We start from the raw sequence: 20,592 nt of genomic DNA on the forward strand, positions 1-20,592 counted from the left end.
GAGAAAACATCTATGGAAAAATCAATAAGTATATCTCTTCAGGGAAACGAGTTATATATCATAGAGTGCCACTAGATAGTAAAATATAAATAGGTATAACATATTTCATTTAAACTATTTAGAAACTTTCGCCTTTAATAAAGAGGGCATTTTTTTAAATCAATATCAAGTATTCTCTATATTGTACAATTCTGATAGCATTCATACTAATCTCAAATTAACAGGTTAGGGTTTTTTTGTTTTGCTTTTTGTTTTTTTTNTTTTTTTTTTGTTATATTATCCTGAGCTGGATAAAACACAGAGGTAAAGGCTCATTAGTCCAATGATTGAGCCAGTTTAGACAATCTGATGATGGCATAGATTTATAGCCATAAATATATGACACTTAGATTGCCATTTCATTCATGATGGATTCCACTATCCTCTTTTCCGTCAAGTGCTTCACCAAATCTACCTCTGATATGCAACATGTAAGAATTTAGCAAATTAATAATGGCTAAATGAGAGGCAGTTGCTGGCAGACTCCTGTTACTAGTTAAAGTTTGGAAGTAAGTCACTAGTTTCCTTGTACTGACATTTGGGTTTAGTTTTATAGATGCACTTCACCGCTTTTTCTCCTTTTTATTTCTACTTGTGTCTCCTCCTAGTTTATCCTGAAGCCAAGACATTCTTGAGCTTTTGATATGCTTATTTTACTGTAAGAAAATTTTATCTAATTGGAAACATTACATTTTTAATATTTGAGTTGCAATAACAACATCTAGAAAAAAAAAACAGTCAAGCTCATGGCTCTTTACTGTACGTTGCTCTACAAAAAACTCCARTGAGAAGCCTGGGTACTATTCTCTTCTGATAATCATTTTGGTTCAGATGGCTAAATATAGGTATCCAAACTTGAAAATCTTGACTACATTGCTACTGAAATGCTGATTTCTTTTGGTAATAATGTTGGATTCTTTCCTTTCACTTATGCACTGTAGCTGTGACTGCCTCGCTGGATGGAAAGGTGCATTTTGCACAGAGACTATGTCGATATGTGATCCAGAGCACGATCCCCCACCCCTGTGTAAACAAGGTGGTACGTGTGTGCCACTGCCAAATGGCTACACATGTCACTGTCCTCTTGGAACAACTGGCACCTATTGTGAACAAGGTATGGAAAAGCTGTAAAGTCTCTTTATTAGCAACTTTGTTTTTTCTCCAAAGGCTGCAGGACGTTAAGGCAAGCTTCAWCAAATAAAACATTATAAGAAGAATAGAGTAATTGAATTTAACTGTTCCACTATTTGATCTGCACCCAGAGACAAGAGCTCCAGCTGATTCCTTTGGGTATAGGAATATTTCTTTCCTGAACTACCTTTTATTCCAAGCAATTACATGTTCAGAATGGTCAATGGATGGATTTAAAAAAAATCCATCCCAGGAAGCATTTTCCCTTTGTTTGCTTTTGATTTTCATTTCTGTAGTCAAGCAAGTTCACAAAAATGCAAAAGAATAAGCCTGCCTGAACCCTGGCACCAGCCTACTTTTCATTTTTAAAAACTCAAGTGGTAATATGCTGTCCATAGAATTAAGAGATAATATCCTAACAGAAAAATGCAATATTTTGTAACATATAGGTGAAACATTAAATAGAYCCACAAAGTAAAAAATAGATTTTATTTTAAAGAAAGTGGTGATTCTTTTTGCTAGAAAAAATAAACYATTTCAAATATTAATTGTTAGATAGTATTTTCTAATTGAGCTTATTTTCAACACCATTTTTTCTCAGCCTCYTCTAATCATTGGACCAAATACATGGACATACTGACATTGGCAGATACTGAGGGGGCAGCATTCCAGAGCAGTATTGTAGTGAACTTGTGGTTAGTTCAATTCTCAAGCTTACCATAATGAAGTGTGTTGAGAAACTCACCTAGGAACTCATAAATAAACTGCTGGGTATACTTCAGAGGTAGTAACCATTCAGGACCTTATCCAGTTCGCGCTGCCACTAATGGAAAGGTTCCTATTGACTTCACTGGCTATTGGGTAGGGATGCACTGAGAATGATGATAAAACAACCAATGTTCCTCTAATAATCTTCAGGTTTCTATTCTTCCTGACTTTGAGCCTTTTTTCCAACATGTTACCTGCCTGTCTTGGGTTTACCTCATGTAGGAATYTGGCTGGTTTCTTCTTAAAGGGAGTCTATAAATGAATATTCAACAATGTGAGTACACAAGTGCTACAAGCCCTCAAGCTCAGGAACTTTTCCTGCAAATGCCTGAAGAGCCTCTGTGTTCAAGGCTGCCCTCGCCCTCTATTCTGYAACTCTTCAATTCAAGATAATGTTGTACAAGCTAATGTTTTTTTCCTTCTGGAAACTCTCTTTACATCCTCTGAAGAACTGCAGTTACTATAAAATAACCTCCTTTTCAAACTGCCTGCCAAGGTCCAGCCTCGCTTGTTGTGCCTATGGAGTGAGTTTCAAGCACAGAACTGACAAGCTGAACTGCTTTTGACCTGATTTGCAGTCCTCATCCAGCAGATAGATACAGTTTCAAAATCCCAATACAGAATGCACTGGCAATTGATAGGCTCAAATCAAAGAGAATGTAGCTTCTGGAAAGTCATTGTTAAATTCTTTATTCCRTAAAAGAATGTGCTTGCTCTATTGCCTCTGCAGCAGCAGCTTTTCAGGGCTTTTTGTATGAACTTTTAAACTTTGAATTCTCTTCTCAAGTGAGGTTTTAAAATGTAGTGCCATCTGGATTCAGGACACTGATCAACAGAACGTGTACCGTACATAAAACAGGTAATTCATCTGGTACAAACTCCTGTGTTCTARTTTCAGAATAGACTTGGATTTTTAAATACTATTACAAATATAAATAGCTTATATCTGAGACCCTGGAAACTTGTTTCTTGAACATTGTCATCCTCTTAGTAATTCTTCCACCTAGTAAACACATTAGCAAGGTTCCTCTCTGTTTCATTTAAAAGCTTGCTTTTTGTGAATACAGACTATGGATCCTGGCCAAACTCTTTGCCCTGCATTTTACCTTTCTCTGGCAGAGTAATGAATTATCATGAGATTTTTCAAAGTGCAGTTTGCACTTCTAGTGGATGGCAAATTGCTAAAAACCAGCTGCTTATCAAGACTGAGTATCTCATCTCTGGATTGATGGTTGTTGTTACTGAATCAAAAAGAAAAAGAGACAGAGAGCAATGAATGGCTCAAAGGACCACGAGAGAGCAAAGGGAAATTAAATGACGGAGACTAATGAACATGAAAGAAAGAAAGAAGAGAGAGAAAAGAACAGAAGAGATTGATGAGGCAAAAAGAGACAGCAGAGGAGAATACCAAAGAGTAAGGACAAATAGGGCTTTACCAAATGACAGAGGCTGGTAAATACCAGATAGTAGTATGGATGTGCCCGAAGGAGTGAGGCAAAGTGAATAAATGAGGTGGCACAGCTAGAATGACAACAATAAGGAACATACCCTGGTGATCCTGACCACAAATGTTGGAGGTAATTAAACATGAACTGACTGAAATCAAATACTAACTTGTCTAACAAACATAAAAATGTCTGTGGTTCTTTTTGAACTATGTACATGAGAGAGGTTAAGGAATATATTCAAATCAGTATATAACTGTTCTCAAAGTGTTTGGTGATGTGTCCCTCTTAGAGCAGCAGTTGAAACCACAAAGCACAGAACAATTTCTCAGGCAGCACAGAGTTTTGGTGTGTCAAAGATAAACTTTAAAAGTTGGAGCTGCCCAACAAGTGTTCAGTGATTGCAAAACTAAATTAGAAGTAGAATAAACCCAAAGTGAGCAAGATCAGTTATGGAATATGATTTTATTTGCTCATAGAGACCCAAATCCACAGTCCTCATTCGGTCAAGCTCTTACAGTGCTTATTAAAGTGTAAATACAGAGCAATGTTCTCAGGGGCTTTTACTAGGAAGTATATTAAATCATACATTTTAAAGAAAATGGAAAGAATTCCATCCACTTCAGCCAGGACTCAATGAGAGAAATATCAGCMTTTGAAACAGTTAGCACTCTCTGCTTCCATACAACACCTGAGTAATGGTGCAGTGCAAGCGACAGCTAAGGCCCTAAGGTACTAGCCTATCCTAATCAGATTACTGCATGCCTGCTGTTCCTCAGTAATTGTCCTCATAGCAGATCTTATCTGAGGTATGTAAAAGATAGTTTTTCCYGCTTTTGTAGAGAGTAAGCAGTTTTAATTACCCTGCATTTCCTATAGGCTGCACTCAAGCAGTTAATATTCAGCAAGTTGTACACAGGTACTTTTCTGTCTGGCACACTCAGAGGAAATATGTCACTGTATATTCCACATTGCCCAAGCAAGAGCCAGGACTTGCATTTCTAGGAGAAACATCAACAGGTTTAGCAGGTAGGCAGTATGCGGGGACTGAAGTGCAGTAGGAGGATGCCTGAGAAGGCAAGGACTTGTGAGGAGCACAAGTGAGAGAGGGGAAGGTTGGAAGTTGAATCTGAACAGAGCAAAGCTTTGTCAGGTAGGTCAGAATAATGCATTTATTCTAGTGTAATCTAAGGCTCCTCTTACTGGGGGTACCATGTTGTCTAAAGCCATTAGTGCTCCTAAGACAGGATGGTTCTTCAAGCACATCAGATTCCTAAAGGTTACACTAATATAAACAAACAAAAAAATGATTAATTTATACTACCATAAATAGAAGTGGCTATAATGAAATGGAAAGGAATTGGGAAAATTATRCAAGAGTCTTTTTATTCTTAATGTGAACATTGCCATGAGGACTTTATAGTTCTTCTAAGATGTAATATCACAAGAAGCAATTCAGGTCACAGCTATAACAATAACACAGGAAAATCAGCTCAAATTYTGAAGAGCACCAATGACAACCAGACATTGCCAGGATCTAGTATAGTGTTAGTTCTCAGTTAGCATTTACCTTCCCCACAAGGAGTATGGAAGAAGTCAATGAACTTCTTAAAAGTAGCTATGCTTCTGAAGATCCTGAAAGGAAATATTATATTAATAAAATATTTTGTTGATTTTACTTAAAGTTTGCAGCTGARGTACCAGACAACTCTAAACTGCTTCAGCTGACAAACTGAAGCTATAAGCTTCAGCCCAGAGCACCGGTTCTTTTAGGCTAGTTGCTTCGTGAACACAGCATTCAAAACCAGCCAAAGACTCCAGCTCCCAGCACTTCAGCTAATGGTAGGACAGTCTGCTGCATGACTTCAGACACCAGTTTACTCCATTTCGTCCATTGAGTAACTCTGGAATTAGAAATCTCAAAGGGTTTCTGAAGAGGAAAAAATCTCTAAGGACCTGATTTTTTTTTCAGCTCTCTTGCATGTATTCAGTAAACCTATTGGGTTCAGTGTGATAGACTTCTGTGGGAGAAAGTGGCCAAGACTGATTGTTGATGACTCTTTCTGGGGAAAAAGTAATAAAAGTCTTAAAACTCAATTGCTGCAGACAGATAGCTTGATCTGTGGTGCATCATTATCATGTATGTGATCACAATATCTTCTGCATAACTAATAATTAGGAGATGTTAACTTTAAAAATACAGCAATGGATCAAATCAACTCTTCCTTCTTGGTATAAATAGTATCACTTAACGGATGGAGTACCTGAACAAAAATAAATTCAGAGCTGAGGTAGTTCCTCTGACTTTGAGGTACATTGAGGTATCTGTCTACATAAGCTAGAATTCCTCTAGATACTAAGAACATTCAATTTATATGCTAGATGRTTTACTCGATTTTGTAGAGGAATGAAGACAACTATAATTTCAGAGGAGTTAATTACAAGATTTCTGAACAGGCCTGCTAGTATTCTTTTAAGGAGACAATGTAATATATAAAAGATTCTGTAGGTGGCAGTATTGGAGAAGTGTTGCCAGTGGCCAAAATAATCAGAGTTTTCATCAAAAAGTGTGTGCAAATTTTAAATCAGAATTATTAAGCAGGTTTTTTTCATTAGCAGGGGAGCTTCAGACACTGTGCTCATCAGATACTGATCAGATCCATAGATATATCAGATATAGATCAGATCCATATATAGAGGACACTAATTTTGTCATGCCCTATGTGGTTTAAGATGACTTTTGGAAACAGTTTGCCATTTTAGGATTCAAAGGGATTAACTTCTGTCACATACGTTCACAAAACCTCTTAAAATAATTTTTCTTAATCTCAAGATGACATAATAGAATGCTACTGCCCTTTTGACAAATAAAGAAGTTAATAAATAATATCCTCAGCTATACAACAGCCTTCAAATTCTACAGCTGTGAATATTGCCTGTCACTACAACTCTTGAAGAAAGCAAATGTAAAAGAGATTTGCATTGTTCTATCCTTAATTTTATGTAATGAGATACTTGTCAAGTAGTAAAATAATATCTTTGATGAAAAAATGATACACAAGTTCTTTTGGCCAGGTTTATCAGCTGAAGTTAAATTCTTAGATACTGTTCTGATGTCAAATTCCATTATTCTGATACCAAAATATAGCAAAATTTTGCACTTATCAAAGTGCAAGTTACCAAAACCAAAGTTTTAATTGATTAGTCTATTCTCATAATTGTGATGAATGAATGAAAAATTGAATAAACTGATTTTTAAATTAGTTTTTATGATTTTTCCTAATACCTAGTCTAGAATGTTATTTGACATATTTTTTACTATTATTGTAAGATAAATTAATTCACGATTGAGTCCAGGACTTTTATCCTGACCATGCATCTTACATACCAACAGTAAAGCCTGCATGTGTTCATGTCTTATGTGACACTGCAGTTGGACCTACTGGCTCTATTCATAGACTGTTTTGTAGTTATTATTTGGAAACTTGTGTTCCTGTGTTTAATCATTCAAAATGCAGTGGCAGGCACTGATTTACCTGATGTCTTGCATCACAGTGACTATTGTATTCTCTAAGTAATTTATACAACATTGGTCCCATCAAGCTTTCTATTTCCACTAGAATTTTTGAATTCTTTTGGCAATCTGCCAAGAAGATCTTTATATACTATCTATAGTAATCATGTCCTATGAAGATAAAATACACTTTTTAAATTTTCGATTAAAAAAAAAAAAAAAAAAAAGGATCTAAGCTTTCAGATTTATCATAGGTAGTCCAGTAAACTTAATATTTAGGGTAGACATGAGAAAACATGCATTTGTATAATTTCACATGTCAAGAGGAATAAAGTGGATTGCATAGTTAAATATAGGTGATGGATTAATTATATATGAACTCCAGAGAAAATCATGCATGGCAAAAAGAAGCAATTGATATGCAGTAGAATAAGTAATGCCCTCCATACCAAGCCAGCCATGAGTGATGTGGTATCCCCGCAGAAAGTCAATTAAGCACTTATCATTTCTTCTAATTACCCAGTTCAACAAGAACAAGATACACTCAGCTAAGAACTACTTAGCAGGATGGCTCTGGAAATATTTTCAGAYCTCCTGTATGGGAATGAATAATTTGAGGATATAAGAGACTTCTGGGAAAAAAGTATAATTAGTGTAAAATAWATAAAATATATAATTTTATTTATTTATTTATTAGATTTAAAATCTAATCACTCTATTGCTGAAAATATGCTAGTCAGCATATTTCATGAAGATGTTCAGAGCTAAAAACTGTGAAAAGGGCAGGTATTCTTTTTAAAAGCAAAGCACGTAATCTATATGTGARTTCAGTACCTAAGCTCCCATTGTAGCTAAYGAAYGTCTAGTTGATAGAATTAGTGGAGSTATKTAGCTGACCAGATGCTTTTCTAAATATAGACTCTTAGTGCTGTTTGAGCTGCCCTGGCATTCACATATGTCTCCAAAGTATCCAGCCAAGGGTCATAGAAATGGGACAGGACCTGTAACACACTTGTGCTTTTCTGGAATGGCACATGGAAGTAAGGCAATAGAGCCTGGGAAATTCATGTGGTGCCTCTGGTTGAGAAACTGAGGCAAGCCCTGAGGCCCACGTCGGGGTGAGGTGAATCACTTTCAGGGCTCCGTTGACTGTGGGACTGTGGGACTTTGTGACTGCAATAGCAGTGCTATTCAGTTGCCTGAAAATAGGCAGCTAGTCCTTTTTACATGCCMTTGTATATCCCCCATGAGCTTCAGCTGCCAACTTCAGAAGGTTGTGGATTTCCTGTGTGACATCTGCCAGGTTCATGTAGATATCCTAGAGCAGCTCAGTGGCAGGTGGCATGTGTTTCAGGAACCGAATCCTCTACTACATCTCAGTTGACCATAATTGGGAACACACATGCCTATACAGACTATGTGTAGACACCTAAATGCAAGTGTCCTAATCACGGAATGAATCCCTCCAATYATATAGTGATCTATGTTCCTGACTGAATTACTCTTATTAACACTATACAGAATATCAGCTTTCTTACAGTCCAGTCCTGAAAGCATGCTTGCACTGTTGTCAAAATAAGTCTGGCTCAAGAAATGAATAAGTAAAGATCCCCGTTCGGAACTAGATTCCCAAAAGTTTTAGATATTTAACTCTTTCGCACCTTTATCAATTGGCTTATTAGGCTGCACTGAGGTACAGTCACACTCCATGCCCTAATCTTCAGGAAACTGAAGGCTTCTGGTGCAGAAATGCTCCCTGTAAAGGCCTCTCAGACTGGGTGCTGCTTCTTGCAGGTTTCATCTTGTTAACATTTTCAGGACATGTCAGTACCTAGAAGAGGCTTACTACCGAAGCCAAGCATGGATTAAACATTTGTTTTGTTAGCATCACATTTTCCTAATTGTCTAGCAATTAGGCATTCAGCTTTACTAACTGTTGYGATCCAAATACGTGAGCTCACATCTGTTGTATCCTTGAAGAATATAGTARCCACTGAGGTATTGAATATATAAAGTTTTCTTTTTTTTCCCCTCTATCTTCTAATAGTCTTTTCTAACTACTAAAATATTMATTTGACAGAAGAAATAGAAATTATCCATATTGTGGTTATAATATCCATATCCTCAGATGCAGGAGAATAAGGTTYAGATTCCTCCTCCAATTGGTTTCTTAGCACTGGGGTTACCTAGTTGCTCCCAGTACAGTTTGCTCACTCCCATGACCTAGTCTTATGCACACAATTCARTAAGTGTCATACTGAAAGCCTGAGGTCTACAATTTTGACTTGGGCTAGTGATTGCTATTTTAGGTATTGGAAAACCAGAGGTGTCTTTAGGGACTTAACCATATGCTCCTGGATGTTGACTTCTAGCTAATTAGCTATCTAATTAGCTAAAATAGAGAGTACAGTGCACAACTCCATTGCAACAAAACAAACAAACAGAACAGTAAACTTCGCTTACAAAATTGTAATCTCCTCTTCCAGTATCACTCAGAAAAATGATTACCTGAGTATGTTCCCTTCAGGGACAACCAGGATAGATAATGGCTGTAAGTCAGGCAAATTAACAACCTTTGTATGWGTGTTGTACTCTCATTGTATGAGAGTATGTAATTCTAACTGTTCTGTTAGAGCTGTGTTAATAATTAGTACTTTTATTAACATGCTCTGCTTCTTGTTACTGCACTGAAATGGAAGCTGAACAGTATTTCTTTTTTTTGTTATACATGAATTAGTTTGTTAGTTGTGGAAAAGCTGCCTATTCCAAAAATCAAATTAAAATGGTATCTCAAAGGAAAAACACATTTCATTTCAGAGAAGTTGAAGTAAAATTTTTTCTATTTTTCCAAATAGCTACAAAAAACTGCTCTTGCAATTTCAATAAACTTTCACCTGCAGCCTTAAGCAAAGAGTCTCTCAAGATGAAAATATTCACACTGCTGGATTTGCYGTTACTTTCTAAAATGAAAAAAGATGTGTCTGGTGGAAATGTTCCCTCTGCATAAAAGAATCAAGCCATTGAAAATTTCTGACTTTGGACTTTAAAGTGTTCAGAGGTCTTTATAGTTAATGAACTGAAACCACTGCACCATGTCAGTGCCCTGAGCGCATCCTCCTTGCCTTGCTGGGAGTTTGAGCCTCAGAGCCACCCTAGGATATTGCAGGTATCAGGCCTTGAAGAAAGCTGTGCTAAGAAGCCTCTTCAGGGGCTTCCTCCTGCTTTGCCCAGGAGCCACTTTCAAGTTGAAGTTCCTGCCCTTGACCCCTGCCCTCAGCTATGCTCCAACAGCATCACAGTCCTGCCAGTGCCCGGCCATGTGCCCCATGGATCCGGACTCAGCTGCTGACCCACAGACTGACCACCCGGCCCTGCTGTTCTCCAGGCCTGCCTGCTCACCCGGCTCAAGGTGCTGGGACTGGCCTGGCTGGCGAGGCCCTGCCCTGCCCTGCTGGGTTATCACTCTCAGCTCCCAGCTCCCCTCCACTAGAGAGCAGCCAGCCCTAGGTGAAACCTAACAGCAAGCCTGACCTCTAACACTTCCAAAAAAAATACTGAGACAAAAGTTATGAAATGTAGTTAGGAGAGTAGATTTATGGTGATAACTGATAGAGTTTTATGGTAAAGTTTGTTGTGGGAGAGAGAGGGGKTTTTTTCCCCTAAAAAGGATTGCCAAGAAGAAAAACTGATATAGCTAGTTAGGGTCAAAGACTGAATGCAAATCACTTTCAGAAGAAGACAAGATTACATTGAACTTGGACCTTGTTATCTGAAATGCAAACTACTTGGACATTAACAAAAGGTGATAACAGATAGCAGCATGTTTTTTTATGGAAGACATCTCATGGGAACTGCAAACATAAGCATTAAATCTGATCTGGACACACAGTTCTCTAGATGCGGTCTCACAGCTGCTGAACAGAACGGAATAATCATTTCCCTTGACCTGYTGGCTACTCTGGYTGTAATAAGCAGGATGAAGTTGGCCATCTTTGCAGCAAAGGCCACTGCTCATTCATTCAACTTGCCCACCGTGGCATTGGCCAGCTCCCTCAGCACTCTAGGATGCCTTCCCTCTGGTCTCCCTGGGCTTGTGTACATCTGGTTGGCCAAAGTGCTCCCAAACGCTTCCTCTGCCACACCTAATGCTTCACTTCCCCAGACTCTGCTGCTAGGCCCAGGGACYTGGGAGGCCTGAGCAGGCCTTACCAGTAAAGACCAAGGCAAAGAAGGTATCTTGTTTTCCCATGTCCTTTGCCACTAGGCCCTTGCTCCTTTGAGGAGTGTCTTCCCAATTTTCCTTAGCCAGAAGTGTTGTCATAYGCTCRTGGAGGCCCTTCTTGTTTCCCTTCACAGACCTTGCCAGTTTTGACTCCTGCTGAATTTTGATGCTGAACTCCATCCCAGTGCCCTCAGGCAGAGTCCAGAGGGTGTTCCTGCTGGGTAGCCCATCCCTGCTTCCCCTGTCTCTGTGCTTCCGTCCATGCATTTGGGCTCAGTGGTTTTGTGTTGATCATCTTACCTTCCTGTTGCAAGATTACATGATAGACTGAATGGCCAAAAGGGCTTGCCAAAAGTTTTGAAGCAACAAGCTGAAGAAGGCTGAAGAAACTATCACAGTGAAATTCCCAAGGTAGTAGTTTGGGATGCGTACAGACACTCTTGCTTTATAATGAGAATTAAGCTGTGAGAATAACCTAGAAACCTTTGCTCATAACAGCAGCAGAATAGGACTTACGAGTATTGACGGGGCTGATCAAAAGGGGACAGCAGAAGGAACCTGAGAAGTATTAATGAGTACTAGAGGGAAAGAAAAACATGCTTCAGCAATAGTACTTGCCAGAACAGTGTGCTCCTGTAGCTCTAATTGGTCTAATGGGATTTAGAGTTTAATTCTTTTTATCATTTAGAGATATATAGCTTCATTAGATCCTTGTGCTCAGAGAATTAAGTAAATGAGACATTAATCTGATACAGAACAGAAATGTTTGCTTAAATGCCTGTTGTGCATACAGTGTTTGGTGTCCTAGTGAGTAATGTAATAGTTACACAGCACAAGTCCTATAAACTTAGCTTATAGGATTCACAAAGGAATTCATGTGTCTTGTTTATTCTAGTTTAGAGTTTCTCTAGAGTAAGCGTATGTATCACAGGAACTGTCTTGCTCAAGTTTAGCCAAAGTTATTTTCTTACCTTAGTAAAAATATGTTGTTGCAAGGAATATAACCAAAAAGTATCTTTTTTTGCCTTTGACATGATATGTTAGTTTTGCATATGCTTGCCATGAAAGCAAAGTGAAAAGCTTAAATTGTCTTATTCTTCAGCTTAAAAGTTTGTGGATTTATAGCTGTAGTGTTATTGCAGAGATGAAATTTTATTCTGATCTTTTCTGCAGTAGACTTAAACTCTTCTGTTCTGCACGTTTCCATGTACCTATCAAGTCAGGTCTTTTTCATGCGTATAATCTGTGTTTACAGAATAATTTACAAGTAAATTAGAAGTTATTCCAGTGTTTCCTCTAGTTAGTCCTGCTACATTGTGACAAAATACATTGTACAATGTAAAATACATTTCTGATATTTGTTCAGATTTATTTATTGAGAATACAAACACTTTTTTAGCAAAATGGGTATAAAATACTTACATCTTGAAAGTTTCAGAATTAAATATATTAAATTGAATACTTTTTTAATATCTATAAATCAGGATAATGATGCCTGCATTCAAAAGCATTCTGACATCAATTGCTGAAAATAAGGATATCAGTCTTTAATATTCTGTTTGTAATGTAAAGTCCTGGATTTAATTAATTCTCTGATTGATCCTATGAAATCACAAGTTTTTCATCCTCACTTTCTCTCTCTGCTCCAARACCCTTCATTACAGCAGTCTTCTTTTCATACACCTTGACAGTGCAGTGCTTCTTCCAGGGATGAGCAATGTAGCATTTCACCCACTGCAACTGAATGTTTCGCCTTCATGCTAGTCATGGTCCAAGCTTCCTTCATGAGCAGCATAAAATTAACTATATTGACAAAGYGAAACTGAGTCTGAGATGCATCATTGTACACTTTGCCTAGTATGGCCTTTTAAGAAGTAGCATTTTTTAATGTATGATTGACTGCTGGGGCATAGTTTTTCCATATRTAAGTCTTGCTGTGCATAAATTTGCTAGGAGAAATTTGGTTTCTAAATGATACAGAAAGCAAAAATGTCTATTGAATAGAATGAATTATTATTTCAGAGTGATTTTTAAATATGAAGACATCAGTATAGTTATTGCATCCTTAACTGCTAGTGGAGAATTTTACTGTGAAAAAGATCCAAGCACCTAAAAATCCATGGCAAAATTACTACTTTTAAGTATTACTTTATGTTGCCTTTTGTACTTGATAGTGGTTATAATTTTTAATAGCACACATTACATCGTTTCATCTATTTGGCAAGTTTTATTACCATTTGTTTTCCTGTGTAATTTCTACTATTAAGACTGTATTTTTATTACTGTCATATTTTAAGTATAGTTGCCAGGAATTTCACATTTCTAATATTATGTAAGCTATTACTACACACAATGCATAGCCTGATTGTCAGAATAGCTATTGTGCACAGGATGGGAGGGATTGTTAATATAATGTGTGTGTTTGAGAATATATGTATGTTGAACAGCACATCATCAAAAGCCAGATTCTGGTGAGAGTTAGACCATTTCATAAATCTGTTATAGCTGAAGTTCTGGAAAGCAAAACTTTCTTTTAAACTTACTGAGAATTTGTGAGTTTAAATCCGTGCTCCTTCCTCGCAGGTATTAACCGTAACATAGTGGGGGGAAATGAACACAAAACCCAAGTAATTGAAGTAATTCATCAACGACTCAATGTAATTTGTTGTCCATGTGTTGTTATGAACTGATCAAGAAGCATCTCCAAGTCATTGTACTGATAACAGGTGTGAGCTCTGGAGSTTGTATAATGGTGCATCTGTTTGCTGGAAACGGTCCACGAGGAGCACCTTGAATCCTGTTATGAGGGCAGTCGTATGACAAACAGCCCAGTTACAAAACCTTGCTGTGTGCTGACTGCACATCAGAGTGGGAATTCAGGCCCATCTGTCACGGGCTGTACAAGGTACAMCGGGATGACAAGTGAACTCAGCAGCAGATACTACACAGAAAACTAGGATGCGCAATAGTRACGTAAGGTGGTCCAGGAGCGCACTACATGGACATCTTTAGGGCATATTTGACTGAAGGCAAGTTACTATAAAACTTCCATGGATTTGGGGACATCAAAATGAAGAAAGATGTAGCTCCCTCTGAACAGAAAGAGCATAGCTTCAGCAGGAAAATTGTGAAAAGAGAGAGATGCAGCATTTATGGTTCRGACATTTAGTTTTGGTGCCAACTAAGTAGTAAACAGTGCTTATTATGAAGAGGTCTGAAAGTACTCTGCACATCTAAATAGTTTGACTTTTTCCGATATGGTGCTACAAACAACAAATACAGGAAACTAATAAAAATAAACTTTTAACAGCCATGAATTATCTCCTAACATAATTACATCTCAAATATATAATATTGTCTTTATGGTGGGGAAAAAAATGGAAACTGTTCCAAGTGACCTAAACAGAATAGAAAAGTATAATCACTTGGCTGAAGRAAGCTTAGTGAGCCTGATTTATTAGGGATTAATGAACAATTAGTGTTGAGAGAAGGGGTAAGTCAGAATGAWGAAGTTGTATATAGCTCAAAACTGTATATTATAGCGTCGGTGTAATTTTGTGAAAGTTGTCCATTTCAGTATAACACAGGGCAATCTGAACTATCAGGCAGATCAGTGTGATTATCCTAAAATAAATATCAGCAGTTAGTAATGAACACATTCCTCTTAAAAATGTACATTCTCCTGACATACAAAACACTTCATAAAAAAATCCTCAACTGAAGTTTTCATCTGTATGTTGAAGAAATAATTGTTTATTCTGAATCCTAGAAAAGTATATTGCATTTGAATTTTTAAACAATGAAAATTTTAAACATGAAAATTGCACYAACATTTATTTGAAAGTGAATGATGACAAGATTACATTTCTTTTACATGACAACTATAGACTTGATTGGTAATGAAAGTAAGGCACTCAGAAAATGGAATGGCATTGATTTGCTATTATGTAAGTTTTATTTTCTACCTAGGTTATTTTTAGCCTTTGGAAAGGGAAGAATTGAAAGCATTATGTACAGCGCTTGTGAACTATGCAAAACATCTGGAGACAACTGGTACCACAATAACATAGCACTCGCAAAATATCTTTYAGAAAAAGATACTTTCTCTTCTATTTTTCAGCTGTCTCCATTAGTGATCCGTCTTTCAGAAGTAATGAATCATCATGGATGTCATTTGCACCCTTTTATATCCGACATAAGACCCACATCAAGCTGCAGTTTCTGCCTCTCTCTCCAGATGGTATCCTGTTCTACACCGCGCAGCGCCTGGGCATGCAGTCAGGTAAGCAGGCACCAGCGGGCTAGCATCGCACACCCGGCTGCGTTCTTGAACAGAAGTGTAGGCAGATGATTCAAGCAATTCATTGATGATTCAGCATCATTGATTGTCCAGCCGGCTTCCGAAGTGTATGAAGGTTTAATGAAGTGGTTCAACAAACCATTTTCACCTGAAGAGTAATTGCAGCCAGAWCTTCAACAGGCATTTACTGATACTGCTCCCATAGCTTTGGTGCAACTATGCCAGGATTCACAGTCTGAGGGTTTGGCCAGTATTTTAAAATCATGAAAAATAAAGCAATATAAAAACTGATCAAACTGAAGTCAAGGGGAATTGACTATGAGAGAGCTAATGAAGTTCACCAGGAGTTTATTACATAATGCTGAGAAGTTTGCTGGTGCAGCATGCAAAACATGCAAGTTCTGCATTTGCCAGATACGCAGAATGAAAATATATACATATATATATATACAGCGTTTCTGCTATTTATAGAAGTATTTTTAAGCATTAAGTCAAAGCAAGAAAACATAATTTGCTAACCAGTGTAAATACATTTTAAATTTAGTCTCTAAGGTGTAAATTTGTTGTAATATACTTTATTAACATATTTTGTGCTGCGTTTTTGTGGTCTTGCATGTTTTTGAACAGAAGTATCACAAGTGATTTTGGAATAGAGGTGAAATTTTCCACTTGTATCAAGTAGTAAGTTATGCAAAAACCCCTGTTTTGCTTTGTGTGCTTTGTGCAATGAGAAAAAGCACATAACTAATTATCAGATAGCTGTAGATTTCTTTGTTCAAAGCCTAAAGGTTTGAGACACTTCAATAAACATAGTAAGACACACACACACACACACTTACACAATACACACAGGTATACCCGATTTACCACTTTCTTCTTCTCTACAAAGGTGTTTTAACAGGCTAATGTTAGGTAAGACTGACAGGGTCATAATACAGCGCTGGTACCTTCTGTTTGCCTTTTTCTAATTACGGCCACCTATGGAGAAGCAGCTACAAAGAAAAATATATGGACTATCTGAAATACAAATACATTTATTTGCAAAGAACTCATGTCTTCTACAAAGAATCTTTTATACTTTTATCATTTACAGGCCAAATTCTGATATGCTCTGTGAATAGTTCTCTCCTGTGTAAGCTAAAGCGTTACATGGGCCATGAAAAATAGAAGAGAAAAAAGGCTCTTTCTCAAAAGAACCCAGAATAGTCAAAGGTCATGGAAGCAGCTAGTATACAAAGAAATTAAATATCTCTTTGGAAGCATCAAAGAGATTCTGCAGCCTGTTTAACTTGGGCTAGRAGCGGGTTAGCATGAACAAGCCCCAGTTTTACTGCCAATAGTGAATGTTTAGTTTGCAAAGGAGGGAGTATTTTCTTAAAATCTCTGTCTAGAGCCATGCAAATTTCATTTCAAAACAAAAACATAACAAAAACGATCATCCACAGAGTAATCTGATTGCTTTACAGCTTTCCTACTCCCACTTTTACTATGCTGAAGTTCTGAAAGATTTACGAAAAGCTAATCATCTGGCTCTTTACATTTGCCTTCATATAATCCTGTCAAATCCAGACAGAATTAGACTGATGAAAGACTCAGAAGTATTCTTAGCAGCCAACAGATGTGAAAGAGCTTTCTGTTGTGGATTAGTTTACAAAGCACTTTATATAAAGCCTTTTCTTCTACATAGTTATGTAAGATTTAATAAACTGATAGTCCAAACCACAAGATTTTTTTAAAAAAATTCTTGTTTAATAGAAAATAATTGGGACATTTCTATTCTCTGTTTTTTTTTTTCACTAAATAATGCTGTTTTTTGTAGTATGTCACAGTAGCACAGTTGCACAGTGGTTTGTTACCAAATGTAAGCCCTGCACAGTGACTTTCCCTGAAAACTGCAAGGGACCACATATGCTTAAAAAAAAANAAAAAAAAAAAAAAAAAAAAAGTATGTTGAGTTGGTGAAGAAAATTTTTTCCTTGAAAGAATTCTTTCTTGTTTTGTTCTTTTCAAAGAACAACACATTTGTTTCTAGAAAGATATAGCTCCTCCACTCCTCTCAGGGTGTAATTACTTCAGTACATGCATATTTAAACAGTTGACATAAAATGGAAGGCATCCTATTGGTCATTTTTTTTCCCTATTAGCAGAATTCCCTGTAATCCTGCCAATCATGGGCTCTTTTGCCTTATTAGCTGTTTCTGGGAGTGCTTCATGGCTTTAAGTCTGATAAAATTCCTTTGTGCAGCTCCTAAGAAAGTAATTTGAAAGTCAGGCAGAATTTCAGGTGGCTAGTTTTTAATAATAAGCTGAAAACATGAGCAAGTGAGCTGTGTGTGTGCATATTTTAGTTTGGAAACTTGCAGATAGAAGACTACGGGTCTCCCCCACCCCTTCAATTACTTGCCTTATACCAGGGAAGGTGAAGGTGTGGGAGTGGCASACAGTTACATGCCATGTTTCTGAATGAGGTCTCTGAAAATAATACAGCATTGTTACGGCGTTCCACAAAGCRTTGGTAGAAGCCCATTTCATATTCCCTCAAACACGATGTATCTTATTTCTGCCAGTGAAAGCAGTAGAGATCCATTGAATAGCCTTTAATTCAGACAGGGTTAGCTAGAGGCTGCTCAAATGCTTCCAACAGCATATAATTTAATACAATTTACATAGGGCCACCCTATATACTTGAAGGTCTTGGCACTTCAGGTAARAAGCAGTAATGAAGGAGCATGAACTTTTCATTCAGTCATAACATTAATGAAGCTTTACTCGTAAAGGTGGAACATGCTGCAGACTGTCTGCACTATTCTTGAGTTCAGGCTAGGGTGACAAAACAGTTTRCTTCCCGACAAGAGGAAAAAGAACAGTTACACTGAGTGACTAAGAAGCAAGTTAGGTTAATAAGCAGAATAGGATGAGTCACTCTCTGTTTAATACTCAAGATTTGCACCAGCAATCTCTTTCTTAAACAAGGCTGTGTTGCCTACCTGGTCTGAAAAGTTTAGAAGCATTAATGCCTGAAATTTAGGGAACGTCAGTTAAAAAAAGACCCCTAAAGCYTTAAAATAAGAATGAGATGGAGAATGGGGTTGTGTGATGTCTGCATGCTTCATAAGACATTGTTTATTGTAGAAACTKAATCATGCTTATAGTATTGCATTAAAATCATTTGAAAGTGTTCAAAATAGCTGGAATATCCAGATAAGAACGAGTGCTGCTTTCCTAATCACAAACCAATTGACTATCTACCCACTTTTAGAAGAGAGTCTTCTCTTTCGGCAGCCATATTTCCTTASCCAACAGGGACACACTTTCTGCTTTGTTGATAGTTTTGGAATCACTTGCACRAACCAAATTAGCGGTGGAGATAGGCAACAGTTCTGCTTCCTTTGTGGCAGGACAGTCATCGCCCTTGAGCCGGAATCCATGATCCTATTCGTAGACTATTTCGTACAGTGTACGGATCAGCCTCAAAGTCTGCTGTTAGAAAAACTGAGGAGCCTTCAAGCCTAACGTAAGCAAGCTTCCTGAAAAAGATCTTTGGCCCTAGTTAGTGCCTTATGATACAGGCCTTAGCAGTGTACTCAACACCCTGTTTTAGAAAAACAGATAGCTGATTTAACTTGCTTCGTGATCTCCCATACTGATAGCTGAGAGGAGRAATTCAGTGGAAAAGGCACTTTTTGTTTATTTAAAGCAGTGAAGCAATTCATACAATGCAGACCTGGAGGGATATTTGGTTCCTGACTGTCACCACCTCAAAATCAGCCGTTATTAGCAGCTACTAAAAAGACAAACTGGACACAAAACACGCCGCCTGGCTGGGAGAAGTTAGGGAAACTCTCACATGGTGGTAAACAGGAAATAATGCTTCTTCTCTCATCATTCCTCCTCTCCCCTAGTACTTCTAATCCCCACTGCTGGGAAGAGCTATGTTTTCCTCCCAGGTATGGGATCTAGCACTTGTAGCTCTAGGAGCCCCTGGCAGGATGCTTCCTGCAAGAGTCACAGTCCAGACTACATAGCAACCACAACTGCTCTTCACGCGTCCAGCAGGCACTTGCTCACCAGCATAATCCTGAGCACCAGACTGGGCTGCTGTGTCACGTGCTTTATACCTAGAACTAACTGCTAAGAAATTTAGAGTGAAGAGCTGAACCTACACACTGCTGGTAGCTCTGAAAAGGCCCCGAGGCMGTCTGATGGCACAGCAGAGGTCTCAGTTGTACAACTCTTCCTGCAGACACAGGGCATATAGAGGTCCCCTGCTGAAAACATTATTGGTTGTTACAGTGAAGAGGAACAGAGAAAAAACCCTGATTTCCCTTCACTTTGAGAGGAAGTTTCATGAACACTGAGCACTCGGCACTTCATATTCCAGTCCTGAAACATTTTCAACACGTTTTCCCTGAGTAGTATCTTTGGCATGATAAATTTTATGGAGAAATACTGAGCTGAACTCTGGGATCAGCATTAACATAATTCATTTTTTTTTCCTTAATGCTTTGCTGTTCTGGTCACAGACAGAAAGGCAAGTCATCTGTAAAAAAAAGAATTTAACTGGGAAAGTAAGAAAGTGTCCTGATAGCGTCAGAGAGGGTTTACATTGGAGAGTTAATTTTGTTGTTGTTGTTATTCAAAACTAGCAGAAGGAAGTACTTGAGAGACCTCAAATCTGTGCTAGAACATAATCGAGAGCACCTAGCCATACTCTTCCCTAACTTTGTAGATAGTAGATGTAGTAACGCAGAGTTACTCTAGTAATAAAAGTAATATAGGGCTCCAAAATCATCGTTAAACCTAATGATGCCTTTTCTGYGTCAGAAGAGCTATGGCTAACTTAAAGTTCCTGAAACTGTGCCCACRTTTTCCTAGACCTCACTGAGCCACTGTTCTCTAATTCACCTGAGACAGATGGTTTGRGAATGTGGAAAACTACCAAAAACTTCCCTGTAGGCCAAGAAATAAGAAAGAAGCTTCAGCTTCTCCATCTCCTGATTACAAGCCAGATGAGCAATCAAGCCCCAAGCCAAGGATTTCCTTCTTCCTAGGCAGCAAAGAAGGAAGACTCATAGTCTGCATGTCTCAGTCAGAGATGACAGAAACCTGCTGAAGAAGGAGTTCAGAAATTTTTTCTGATGCTCCTTTCTTACCTTACGGCTGAGGTCCTGAT

The 20,592-nt window shown here is 37.9% G+C and overlaps 1 protein-coding gene across 1 annotated transcript in view; it reads left to right on the forward strand.

Moving 5' to 3' along the window:
- Positions 1-20,592, forward strand: part of EYS (EGF-like photoreceptor maintenance factor) — a gene marked incomplete at its 5' end in the record, with an annotated part of 393,942 nt that overhangs the window by 370,878 nt on the left and 2,472 nt on the right. The window contains 2 exons of the mRNA XM_085324865.1: positions 981-1,153; positions 15,240-15,401. Of these exons, the coding sequence (XP_085180991.1) occupies positions 981-1,153; positions 15,240-15,401 (335 nt within the window). The remainder of the gene's footprint in view (positions 1-980; positions 1,154-15,239; positions 15,402-20,592) is intronic.

Source organism: Rhea americana, unplaced genomic scaffold, assembly GCF_003343005.1.
Source record: "Rhea americana isolate MKP2758 unplaced genomic scaffold, rheAme1 scaffold_94, whole genome shotgun sequence".
NCBI lineage: Eukaryota > Metazoa > Chordata > Aves > Rheiformes > Rheidae > Rhea > Rhea americana.